The sequence below is a fragment of the Sphaerodactylus townsendi genome, linkage group LG04 (assembly GCF_021028975.2).
Source record: "Sphaerodactylus townsendi isolate TG3544 linkage group LG04, MPM_Stown_v2.3, whole genome shotgun sequence".
Taxonomy (NCBI): Eukaryota; Metazoa; Chordata; class Lepidosauria; order Squamata; family Sphaerodactylidae; genus Sphaerodactylus; species Sphaerodactylus townsendi.
The window spans coordinates 96,226,218-96,238,515 of NC_059428.1; the positions used below are offsets into that span (position 1 = coordinate 96,226,218).

The following is a 12,298-nucleotide window of genomic DNA, read 5'->3' on the forward strand; positions in this document are numbered from 1 at the left end:
AAAATACTAAACATTCCCCCCTGTGATTGACACAGAACAGTGTCTCAGTGAAATGGCATGGATCGATGGAGCATTGCTGAGTGTAGGTGGATAGCTGAAAAATGAATGAACTGTGGATGTCACAGCATGTAGAAGATCCCAAGTTGAATCACTGGCATCTTCTGTTAAAATGATGTCAGATAATAGGCAAGAGAAAATTGATCTGAGTACACAAAGGCAGGTCAGATCAGTCGGTGGACTTGCAATTAGGATAAACATACAATTGAGAACAAGTCACCTCAGTTTTATGGACACTTGGGTCACTTCCCCACTGACAATCACGTGGTACTTACATGAAAAAACAAGGTTTCAGGCATGCCTCCCCACTCCTCGAGTGACAAAGGGGGTTTCTTCCCATTTCTGGTGCTCATCCCCGCCCCCCTTATTCTGCGTTTTCGCTGTACCTGCTTGGAAGTAAAACTTTTTCTTTTACCATGGTTCTTCCCAGTCTTGAGGGGAGGAATGGAGGACTAATCTTCACTTAATTTCCCACAGTGGAGCGTGACGTAAATGCTGACGACCAATCAGTGGTCACTGGGCACTTAGCAATTCACGCGCAAGATTTCCTGGTTTCGTTTTTGCCTTTGGGATCAGAGAGCGCAAGCGTGAGGAGACAAGAACATGTGAGCTGGTTTCCATAGGATCATGGTGGCGAACCGTTGGCACTCCAGATGTTATGGACTACAATTCCCATCAGCCCCTGCCAGCATGGCCAATTGGCCATGCTGGCAGGGACTGGTGGGAATTGTAGTCCATAACATCTGGAATGCCAAAGGTTCGCCACCACTGCCATAGGAGATCGAGCAGCTGTTTAAACTATTAGCCATTCGCTCGTTTATTCACCTAAAAGCTTAAACGTTTAGCCTTGCAAACGTGTTGCCATTCTAACATCATGACGTGATCGTGTCATGACGTGATCACTTTTTTTGCAGGGAAAAAAGGGACTTGCCCAAACATGGCATGCCAGCCATTCAGGAGAGACAAAAAATGGAGATCAATTTGTTGTGGGGAGTTCTGCATTTCCAGAACCTGATGTAGCCCTACATGTCTTCGCAGAATAAATCTGCAATGGGGAGGGTGAAACTCTGATGAAAAGGTGTAGTTTATTTTTAAACTTGGTTTAAACTATATTTAATTTCCAGTGGGGAATCGACCTTGGTTCTACTATGTAGGCACAATCATATCTGCCTCACGTATTGAAGGAATTGTTATAACTGATGCTCAGTGAGTACTTCTTGGTATAAATCACTTTCTTGTTGCCACTACAATTATTTCTAAATTTAAGGTCGGTTTCCTGTAAAATTGGTGTTACAGTGGCCAAATGTATTAACATAGATTCATGCTTTACTATTTTAAGTACATTTTGTTATTAGTTAACAAGGCATTACACAATGTTGATGCAGAACAGCTGACATAAAGCACAAAGAATATTCATTATCACTTACTGAACTTTTCCATAAACATATTCCAGTTACTCTTCTAGTCCGGTAAGTAAAGAACCACAAGTAATTCATTCTTACTTCACAGTAAGCATATACATGACTGATTTATAAGGCAAACATGCAGTAAAAGAAAAAGAGTGAAAATGCAAATGTTGTATCTGATTGAAAAGAGCCAGTGTGGTGTAATGGCTAAGAGAAGGCAACTCTAATATGGGGACTGGGTTTGATTCTCCACACTTTCACATGAAGCCTGCTGGGTGACCTTGGGCCAGTCACAGTTCTCTCAAAACTCTCTCAGCCCATGCGGAGATAGGCCATGGCAAACCACCTCCAAAGTTTCTTGCCTTGAAAGTCCTCTAAGGTTGCCATAAGCCAACTGTGATTTGACGCCACCCCTAAGCTCTGTTACGGATTCTAAATGGTCACTGTATGCCCTGAATCTAGCAGAAAGACAGTTACACTTTCAAATCATTTGAAAATCCAAATCTTAGAAGAAAAGAAGAGGCAAGTGTTTTTTCAATTGATTGTGATTTTTCACATCAACATAAATATTGTTTTCATTTGGGGCAGTACAACTCACTCAGATACATTATTTCCAAAGACTGGACCTACCACAGAACAGGCCCACAACCTGATTGGTAACAGATGGGCAATCGTAAGAGGGAGCACCACAAAGAGAAGGCTGCTTGAATACCACAGCTGGGACTATTCTTCCTGGGAGACACGGTTGGATCCGATATACACATCTAAGGCTTTACTTTCGAGCCTTGTTCTTAAACCAAGCCATAATCTCAAGTATCATTAACAGCAATGTGTGGTGGCTAGCACTGCTGGTTCAAATCTAACACAACCCCTTTGTACACTCCTCTACCAAAAGAAAGGCATCTAGTAAAAAATTAACCCTCACCTATTTTGTGCCAATTTATAAATAGTATAATGTTAAAATGGTGCAAAGCCAATATTAACAGCCTTTTAAATTAGCTGTCCCAGGATGCTGAACACTAATTTAAGGGAATTGACGCGGGTTGCGTTTTTTCATCTTCGACAGGCTCGGCGGTTGGCCCCCTTCCTCTCCCAGGCGGACCTCGCCACGGTGATCCATGCAACGGTCACATCTAGGTTAGACTACTGTAACTCAATCTATGCGGGCCTTCCCTTACGTTTGATCCGGAAGTTGAAACTGGTCCAACATGCGGCGGCGCGTGTGCTCACAGGTGGTGCCTTCAGAGAACACATTCATCCTGTGTTACGTCGCTTGCATTGGCTCCCAGTTGAGTTCCGAATCATTTATAAGGTGTGTGTACTTACCTTTAAGGCCTTACGCGGCCTGGGACCTTGGTACCTTCAGGAACGTCTTACCCCATATATCCCTGTGCGGCCTCTGCGTTCGGCAGAGGCCAACTTGCTGGTTATCCTTAGCCCCTCAATGATGCGGCTGGCCTCTACCTGGGCCAGGGCCTTTACAGCCCTGGCCCCTGCCTGGTGGAACACTTTACCACCAGCTATCCGGGCCCTGCGGGATCTTGGAGAATTCTGCAGGGCCTGTAAGACTGAATTGTTCCACCGGGCGTTTGGAGAGGCCGGCCGCTGATGTATGCCCTCCTCTTCCCCCCTTTACACTCTGGACCCTTAACTTTTACAGGGCCCAACTCTCTGGGTTTGTTCTTTCCAGGGTGGGCCTATGAAATTTTATGAAGTTTTATGCTGGATGCCGATAAATTTGTTTAATCTGCTGTTTTAACTGGGGTTTTAATGTGAATTGTTGAATTGCTATTATTGTGTTGTTCACCGCCCAGTGCCCTTTGGGGGAGGGGCAGTATATAAAAATGATTATAAATAATTAAATAAATAAAATTTCTAAAATAAAACATTCCTAGGCTCCCTGTATTATTGAGGGTATGCACTATTGCCCTGTCATTTCTGTAGAATTTTGATTTAGGGCAGCATACTTTTCAATCCTCTTCTTCCTCCCAGTCAACAGAGGTTTGAGAAAAGGTTTGATAAAGGTAGTGGTTTCATGTCAGAATCATGATTGATTGGGGGGGGGGGGGGCTTCAAGAAGGAGAAAGTAACAACTATGTACTTGAGAAGTTTTAGCCATCAAGTTGCTATCTTCCCTGGAACAGTTCACTAGATCTGACAACTTCCTTTTGAGGATGACTGGAGCTGTAACCTAGTTCTTCATGATATATTTCTTGATTTATTGTATTCCTCAGGACCCACCTGCACACTAATAATGCTGAACAAACTTATATTTTATTGTTGCATGCCGATTATTTATAAATATACAGCATTTATGAACAACAACTGTTTTTCATGGACATTTCACACGTTAGGCAGAGACAAACCCAGATTTGCCTCCTTTCCCAACTGACCCTGTTGTTCTTTCTCCCTTCTGGCCTCGTTAACCACCTGAAAGAGAAATGCAACCCAATTTTTGAGGACAGTCCATTTGAGGTGGCTGCCAGTTGCCTTTAAATACAATAAAATAACACTGATGGCAACTCCCTACCTTCAGCTTTAGAGTGGCAAATTAAAAAAATTAATTATGTGTACATACATACAGGTATATTCATAGAATCATCCGTTGCTATTTTTCCCTCTTCTATACCCTTTATCTCTCAATTCTTTCCCCTCTTGTCAAGCTTTAGATTACATGCACAGAGACATGGAACTCCCTCCCCTCTCATATTGTAAGGTATATATGCTAATGGCAATATATAAACAACAGTATCACAAGCTACCCCCAAGAAGGGGAACATATCAGATGTTCCATGTTCTCACAGAAGTAATTTGGAAGAGCATTCCTATACACAAAAACAATTATAACATGGAAAGATGTCTAGAAAGGAGAACTGACAGAAGGTTAACATTTAAATTTTTTTTAAAATTGGGGCCAGAACTCACAGCCTTGAAAGCAGAAGAAACCTTCCAGATATTACCGTCTTCACATGCACATATAACATTGACCTTAGCTCTTGTGAGCAATGTCCAAAGGACCATCAAAATATTTCAGGGGGAATTAAATAATAAAATGTAAATTAAATTCCCTTGATTCAAAGACTCTGAGATTTAAATGATCCCAGAATTCCAACTAAATGCTTCTGCATGTACACCAGTTCACAAACTTTCCAGCTTTGCAGAGTGGCGGGGGGCATAAAGGGCTACAGTCATACAGAGGCAGGAGCTTCAAAAGCTTGATACCATGTGTGCCATTTCTGCCTTGGTTATTTGGATTCTGATTTTTATTGGGACATTGAAAAAAGTGAGCATAGTTGATAATACTAAAAAAGACAATAGCTACTGAGCTTTATAGAATCCTAATGAGTTGTATTCTCCTCTCCCCCACACAATGTATAGTATGCTTCAAAAGTCATTTATTTATTTATTTTTAAATCAGAAGTCTTACCAGGCACTTCAGAAGGACCAGATTTCTTCTCCAAACCTTTCTCCTCTTCATTTTTTGATTCTGGGCATTTGATCATCTTTTCCTGCTTTTCTAAGTTTGTGTTGGTGCCAGTAATAATGTGTTGTAAAGCAGGTTTCCTTGGCAATGGAGGTTTCATGCTGGACTGTGCAGGGGACTTTGTTTTAGTTTTGCAGGTTTCGTTTAAAGCTTCATCGGTATTTATGTCTGTTATTTTTCTCACTTCTCCTTTCTCACCTTTCAATAAAAGTGAAGGCAGCCTTTGTTTCTCTATGTTAAATTCTGCACTATGTCTTTTAGTCTCCTTTGATTCCTGTGAGGGACTGTCTCTGTACCTCAGCGATAATGAAGTCGATCTCAGTTTGACTTGAAATGGATTTTTATCTTCGCAGCCTGAGTGGCTAGCACTTGACTGCTGTGGCAGGTCACTACCAGAATTACTCAGCGTTGATGCTGGATTGATGGCCTGGGGTAGTGATTCAGGCACTTGCCTACCTAATTCCCCACCTGTGCTTTCCATTTCAGACTGTGGAGGAGACATCTGCTTGCTAGTGCAGCTTTTATTCTCTTGCGAAGTGCTTGCCTCATTCAGCTTCTCATTTCGTGAGGAGTTTTTAATTTTGGTCAACAATGCCTGTATATTTACTGGATTTTCACATTCTGAATTTTCTTTCAAGTTTAAGCTGCCAGTCCTTAGCCTCTCTCGAGATGATGACACAGAAAATTTTTTCAAGGCACTCAGCTCACTGGCCTCTTTCTCAGTTTTTCCACCCAAAATCAACATACCACGTGCTGCAGGAGGGTTGCTTTCTGATACTGGGAACTCTTGTGTAGGTTTCATTTTGTCCAGAGTCCAGGAAGAAGGTGTGACTTTCCGAGATGAAAGAGCTGTGCATGGTGATTGAGAATTCTCAGTATCAGTTACTGAAGAAAATAATTTACTAGGAATGTCTTCAACAAATTCTGGAACATCCTTCTCTATATCTTTTCTTGTTTCATCTAATGCAGGGAGGATATCTTTTTTGGTTGAGACATTCTTATCAGACAGCAAGCTGCTCTTGGAAGGCACATCAGAAATGTGTTTATTTTCCTGGTTTAAAATGCTACTTAAATTCCCAGAGCCTGTCTTTTGTGTTTTATAGCACTCTTTCTCTTTTTGTGTTTCCAGTTCTGGAGTAAGATGGAAGGTGGTTATATTCTCCTTCTGTTCAGAAGAGGGCAATGATGGTACAGTGTGTAATAATCCTAGCACTGTTTGGCAGTCCTCAGAATTATTTTCAGAAAACGATACATACAACTGAGAAGTGGAGTGAGACTTTTCATCTTGGTGACTCAAGCTAGGCTGCAGGCCCTTTGACATTTCAAGTTGCTGAAAGTACTCTGCATTATTTGAGGAAGTTGTGCTTTCTATCAAGATCTGACAGCTGGAACTGACACCTTCATGGGTCACCTCAGCCTCTGCCTCTGCCTCCTTCCTTTCACATTCATCTTCCTCAGGGGTAGAGCTCAAGTCATTTAGAGACCCTGACAAGCTCTTCTGCAAGAAATAAAAATACTTTTAAAATCTGTGCTTCAAAACATTGCTTACTTGAATTTGCTCCCAGCTAAGGTAGTAGAATTACAAGATGTTTACCCTCCACCCAGAAAAGGAAGACAATCCCTGACCTAGCAGTTTTCAAAAGATGTAAAACATCAATGTAGACTTGATGGCGCGCGCGCGCGCACACACACACACAGATTAATATGAATTAGAAAAAAAGGAACATAAGAACATAGTCCAGCTCTCTGCTACTCGCAGTGGCCCACCAGGTGCCTTTGGGAGCTCACATGCAGGATGTGAAAGCAATGGCCTTCTCATGGCCAAGTTGCTCCCGAGCACCTGGACTGTTAAGGCATTTGCAATCTCAGATCAAAGAGGATCAAGATTGGTAGCCATAAATCGACTTCTCCTCCATAAATCTGTCCAAGCCCCTTTTAAAGCTATCCAGGTTAGTGACCATCACCACCTCCTGTGGCAGCATATTCCAAACACCAATTACACGTTGCGTGAAGAAGTGTTTCCTTTTATTAGTCCTAACTCTTCCCCCCAGCATTTTCAATGAATGCCCCCTGGTTCTAGTATTGTGAGAAAAATTTCTCTCTGTCAACATTTTCTACCCCATGCATAATTTTATAGACTTCAATCATATACCCCCTCAGATGTCTCCTCTTCAAACTAAAGAGTCCCAAACACTGCAGCCTCTCCTCATAAGGAAGGTGCTCCAGTCCCTCAATCATCCACATTGCCCTTCTCTGCACTTTTTCTATCTCTTCAATATCCTTTTTGAGATGTGGCGACCACAACTGAATGTGATTTCTGTTCTGGAATGTGGTTACTTAAAATGTGATTACTTAAAATCCTGTGATTACTTAAAATCCTGAACAGAGATGGTGAGCCAGAGGAACATAATGGGGAGGAAATTATAAGCCAACATTTCAAATTTCTTATTCTCCTTCATATCTTTCTTGGCTTAAGGGGGCAGATCAGTCATTTCAGCCTATTACCTCACAAAATGTAACAACCTGAAATCTTTTATGTTTGACATCTCTTTTTCTGTTTCAGGTTGTAGCAATGCTTTCTGAAAGCTCATAAATCATGAATTTATTTCTGAGGTATTTATAATATAGCTTCAGAAAACTTGTGTAAATATGACTGTAGGGCAAACTCCACTGGATTATTTTACAGCAATCTGTTTATTAAGCATCTCACTGTAATATTATATCTAACTGCCTATATCATTGCAATCTATTCTTCAAACCGACTGAACATTCAAACAAAGTCAAATATTTGCATTATATCAAAGTCCAATTTTTGTGGCAGCTATTTTATTCATATTTCACCTTTCCACCTAAAAATTATTTATATCCCGCCTAAAAAAGGTCAATAAAAGTAGAAAACAAAACCAGAAAGAAATGAATTAAAACAATTTAAAACAGCATCAAGTACCACCAATAAATGGCCATGTTATTTGTCTGAAAGCATTCTACTTTTCAGTATATTTAGCTCCCAAGAAAAAAATGCTCATGCAGCTCTCATTAACAACATAACGAAGCAATAACATTTCAGAATAAATAAATAAGAGTAGAGAATGTAATGAGCATTATGTTTTGGAATTTTTTGTTTCATTACTGAATGTGGTCTTCTCATTTTGCTGGATCTCTGGTTCCGTGGCTTCACTAAAAGCTTGTGCTTAGCCGCTGAATTATCCAAGACAGTGGTGAACTCAGGAGGAGTATCAAAGTCTGCAGGAGGTGAGAGGCTGACATCAGAGGTTGATACAGCTATGATTTTAACACTCGACTTCCTGGGGAATAACTGGCTTTCTGCAGAACCGGGTCTCCAAGGTCTGGTTGTGACCTAGACAAAAAAACAAAAAACCACAGGGGAATAAAATGTCACATAGAACTGTCACAGTTTTTGACAGAAGTTTTCAAATTGATCAGCAACAGAACCAGCAGCTATAACAGCTTCCCTCACACATATAGTTTTTCCTCACTCAGACATTAATTCTTCTTCTGTAGAAAACTATCTGCTGTTAAATTCACATGCATCTGACCTTTATGTGGGCTTCTCTGGCCCCATGGTAGTCAAATAAGGAAGCCAACACATGCAGTGACTTCCTATTCTTTGCATAATTGGCTGAAGATATTATTTGCAAATAAACCTTTTGAAATTTTCATTTTCTTATAATACAAATGGCAATATTCAGAAATGTGTAGTACAAGAATGCATGGGCAGTAAAACACAAAGTTGTCTGCACTGCTGAGACTACATGGCAGGATATCCATTTAGTAAATTATAACAAACTGCCTTGCCCCTCTCTCCCCTCCCCCATACACCTTTCACTCAGAAATGATGACAGACATTTAGACTCTAGAAAGCCAGTGACAAATTATGGGGACTGAAGGATTTGGGAATTCAAGGTCTTGCAAATCAGAGTGATGGCAAGTATATTAACAGTAGTTTGGAGTGTAGCTTGTTCTTATCTGCAACTAAGTCTAACAATGCCACCCTGTTAAACTCTTCTAATTCCTTTGATGTCAGAGGACTCAGAAGGGCATAACTCTCATTAGGATAACATGGTAGAACTGGAATAGTTTAACCAAATTTGTCCTTTAACAGTGCCTACAAGTGTTGGAATGTTACATCAACAAACATATGTTTTGAGTACTTCTAAATTTTGTAACTTTCTGCAACAGAGGTTTAAAGTACAATCCTGAGGAGAATTACTCCAGTCTAAGCCCATTTAAATGAATGGATTTAGGCTGGAATATCTTATCTCAGGATTGCACTGTTAATTTTCTGGTTTGCTCCTCAATTTAGAAGAAAGGATAATTGTGTTTGAATTTTTCTTAGCCCCCCTTCACATGTAAAATGCAATTTAAAAATACATTTGAAGAATAAATATTTTAAAATGTTACTTAGAAGAGACCTGTTCACAAACCCAAAAGGATTTCATGTAGACATATTCTTGTCACATTTTATTTAAAATACAGTTAACTCTATTTTTCCCCACAAGAAACTCAAAATCTTGTACAATAAAAATTCAAATTCACAAGTTCCACAAGAATAAACCAGAACAAAGACATACCACTAGACAATGCCACTATCGGCTTACAAATATAATATACATTTACATATAATCCTCTGCTGCTACTTGCATGGTACTGAGATATTTGGAGGTAGCAGTCACGATTAACCGTCAGGACAGGTCTCCAGAGACTAAGCAGTCCCACCAGTGCATTTGTGGAGGACTCAGTAGAACAGATCTGTCCTATAGGGTTGGTTCAAATGTACCTATGTGCAGCATTCAGTATGCCATCATACAAACTCTTGAGTGAATATCGAAACCATCTCAATTGTAAAGCACCATAGTAAGTCTAAGGCCGTTTCCGCACGGCCTCCTACCGCCCCCACGGCTTTACAATTGAGATGATGGGGGGGGGGGTGGGGGGGGGGGGGGGGGGGGGGGGGGGGGGGGGGGGAGGGGGGGGAAAGGGGGGGGGGGGGGGGGGGGGGGGGGGGAGGGGGGGGGGGGGGGGGGGAAGGGGGGGGCAAGGGGTTGAGGGGTGGGGGGAGGGGGGGATGGGGGGGGGGGAGGGTGGGGGGAAAGGGGGGGTGTGGGGGGGTGGGAGGGGGGGGGGGGGGGGGGGTGGGGGGGGGGGGGGGTGGGGGGGGGGGGGGGTGGGGGGGGGGGGGGGTGGGGGGGGGGGGGGGTGGGGGGGGGGGGGGGTGGGGGGGGGGGGGGGTGGGGGGGGGGGGGGGTGGGGGGGGGGGGGGGTGGGGGGGGGGGGGGGTGGGGGGGGGGGGGGGTGGGGGGGGGGGGGGGTGGGGGGGGGGGGGGGTGGGGGGGGGGGGGGGTGGGGGGGGGGGGGGGTGGGGGGGGGGGGGGGTGGGGGGGGGGGGGGGTGGGGGGGGGGGGGGGTGGGGGGGGGGGGGGGTGGGGGGGGGGGGGGGTGGGGGGGGGGGGGGGTGGGGGGGGGGGGGGGTGGGGGGGGGGGGGGGTGGGGGGGGGGGGGGGTGGGGGGGGGGGGGGGTGGGGGGGGGGGGGGGTGGGGGGGGGGGGGGGTGGGGGGGGGGGGGGGTGGGGGGGGGGGGGGGTGGGGGGGGGGGGGGGTGGGGGGGGGGGGGGGTGGGGGGGGGGGGGGGTGGGGGGGGGGGGGGGTGGGGGGGGGGGGGGGTGGGGGGGGGGGGGGGTGGGGGGGGGGGGGGGTGGGGGGGGGGGGGGGTGGGGGGGGGGGGGGGTGGGGGGGGGGGGGGGTGGGGGGGGGGGGGGGTGGGGGGGGGGGGGGGTGGGGGGGGGGGGGGGTGGGGGGGGGGGGGGGTGGGGGGGGGGGGGGGTGGGGGGGGGGGGGGGTGGGGGGGGGGGGGGGTGGGGGGGGGGGGGGGTGGGGGGGGGGGGGGGTGGGGGGGGGGGGGGGTGGGGGGGGGGGGGGGTGGGGGGGGGGGGGGGTGGGGGGGGGGGGGGGTGGGGGGGGGGGGGGGTGGGGGGGGGGGGGGGTGGGGGGGGGGGGGGGTGGGGGGGGGGGGGGGTGGGGGGGGGGGGGGGTGGGGGGGGGGGGGGGTGGGGGGGGGGGGGGGTGGGGGGGGGGGGGGGTGGGGGGGGGGGGGGGTGGGGGGGGGGGGGGGTGGGGGGGGGGGGGGGTGGGGGGGGGGGGGGGTGGGGGGGGGGGGGGGTGGGGGGGGGGGGGGGTGGGGGGGGGGGGGGGTGGGGGGGGGGGGGGGTGGGGGGGGGGGGGGGTGGGGGGGGGGGGGGGTGGGGGGGGGGGGGGGTGGGGGGGGGGGGGGGTGGGGGGGGGGGGGGGTGGGGGGGGGGGGGGGTGGGGGGGGGGGGGGGTGGGGGGGGGGGGGGGTGGGGGGGGGGGGGGGTGGGGGGGGGGGGGGGTGGGGGGGGGGGGGGGTGGGGGGGGGGGGGGGTGGGGGGGGGGGGGGGTGGGGGGGGGGGGGGGTGGGGGGGGGGGGGGGTGGGGGGGGGGGGGGGTGGGGGGGGGGGGGGGTGGGGGGGGGGGGGGGTGGGGGGGGGGGGGGGTGGGGGGGGGGGGGGGTGGGGGGGGGGGGGGGTGGGGGGGGGGGGGGGTGGGGGGGGGGGGGGGTGGGGGGGGGGGGGGGTGGGGGGGGGGGGGGGTGGGGGGGGGGGGGGGTGGGGGGGGGGGGGGGTGGGGGGGGGGGGGGGTGGGGGGGGGGGGGGGTGGGGGGGGGGGGGGGTGGGGGGGGGGGGGGGTGGGGGGGGGGGGGGGTGGGGGGGGGGGGGGGTGGGGGGGGGGGGGGGTGGGGGGGGGGGGGGGTGGGGGGGGGGGGGGGTGGGGGGGGGGGGGGGTGGGGGGGGGGGGGGGTGGGGGGGGGGGGGGGTGGGGGGGGGGGGGGGTGGGGGGGGGGGGGGGTGGGGGGGGGGGGGGGTGGGGGGGGGGGGGGGTGGGGGGGGGGGGGGGTGGGGGGGGGGGGGGGTGGGGGGGGGGGGGGGTGGGGGGGGGGGGGGGTGGGGGGGGGGGGGGGTGGGGGGGGGGGGGGGTGGGGGGGGGGGGGGGTGGGGGGGGGGGGGGGTGGGGGGGGGGGGGGGTGGGGGGGGGGGGGGGTGGGGGGGGGGGGGGGTGGGGGGGGGGGGGGGTGGGGGGGGGGGGGGGTGGGGGGGGGGGGGGGTGGGGGGGGGGGGGGGTGGGGGGGGGGGGGGGTGGGGGGGGGGGGGGGTGGGGGGGGGGGGGGGTGGGGGGGGGGGGGGGTGGGGGGGGGGGGGGGTGGGGGGGGGGGGGGGTGGGGGGGGGGGGGGGTGGGGGGGGGGGGGGGTGGGGGGGGGGGGGGGTGGGGGGGGGGGGGGGTGGGGGGGGGGGGGGGTGGGGGGGGGGGGGGGTGGGG

At 50.8% G+C, this 12,298-nt stretch overlaps 1 protein-coding gene across 8 annotated transcripts in view; it reads right to left on the minus strand.

The window, feature by feature from the left end:
• CRACDL (CRACD like) overlaps positions 1 to 12,298 on the minus strand; it is a 73,432-nt gene that overhangs the window by 11,825 nt on the left and 49,309 nt on the right. For 7 of the 8 annotated variants that reach the window (XM_048494529.1, XM_048494531.1, XM_048494532.1 and 4 more), the window contains 2 exons: positions 8,078 to 8,305; positions 4,891 to 6,445 (listed from right to left, as the gene is read on the minus strand). In XM_048494529.1, coding sequence (XP_048350486.1) covers positions 4,891 to 6,445; positions 8,078 to 8,305 — 1,783 coding nt within the window. Of the gene's footprint in view, positions 1 to 3,798; positions 3,894 to 4,890; positions 6,446 to 8,077; positions 8,306 to 12,298 lie in introns of those variants that run through there. The other variant, XM_048494535.1, reaches the window with a different exon arrangement.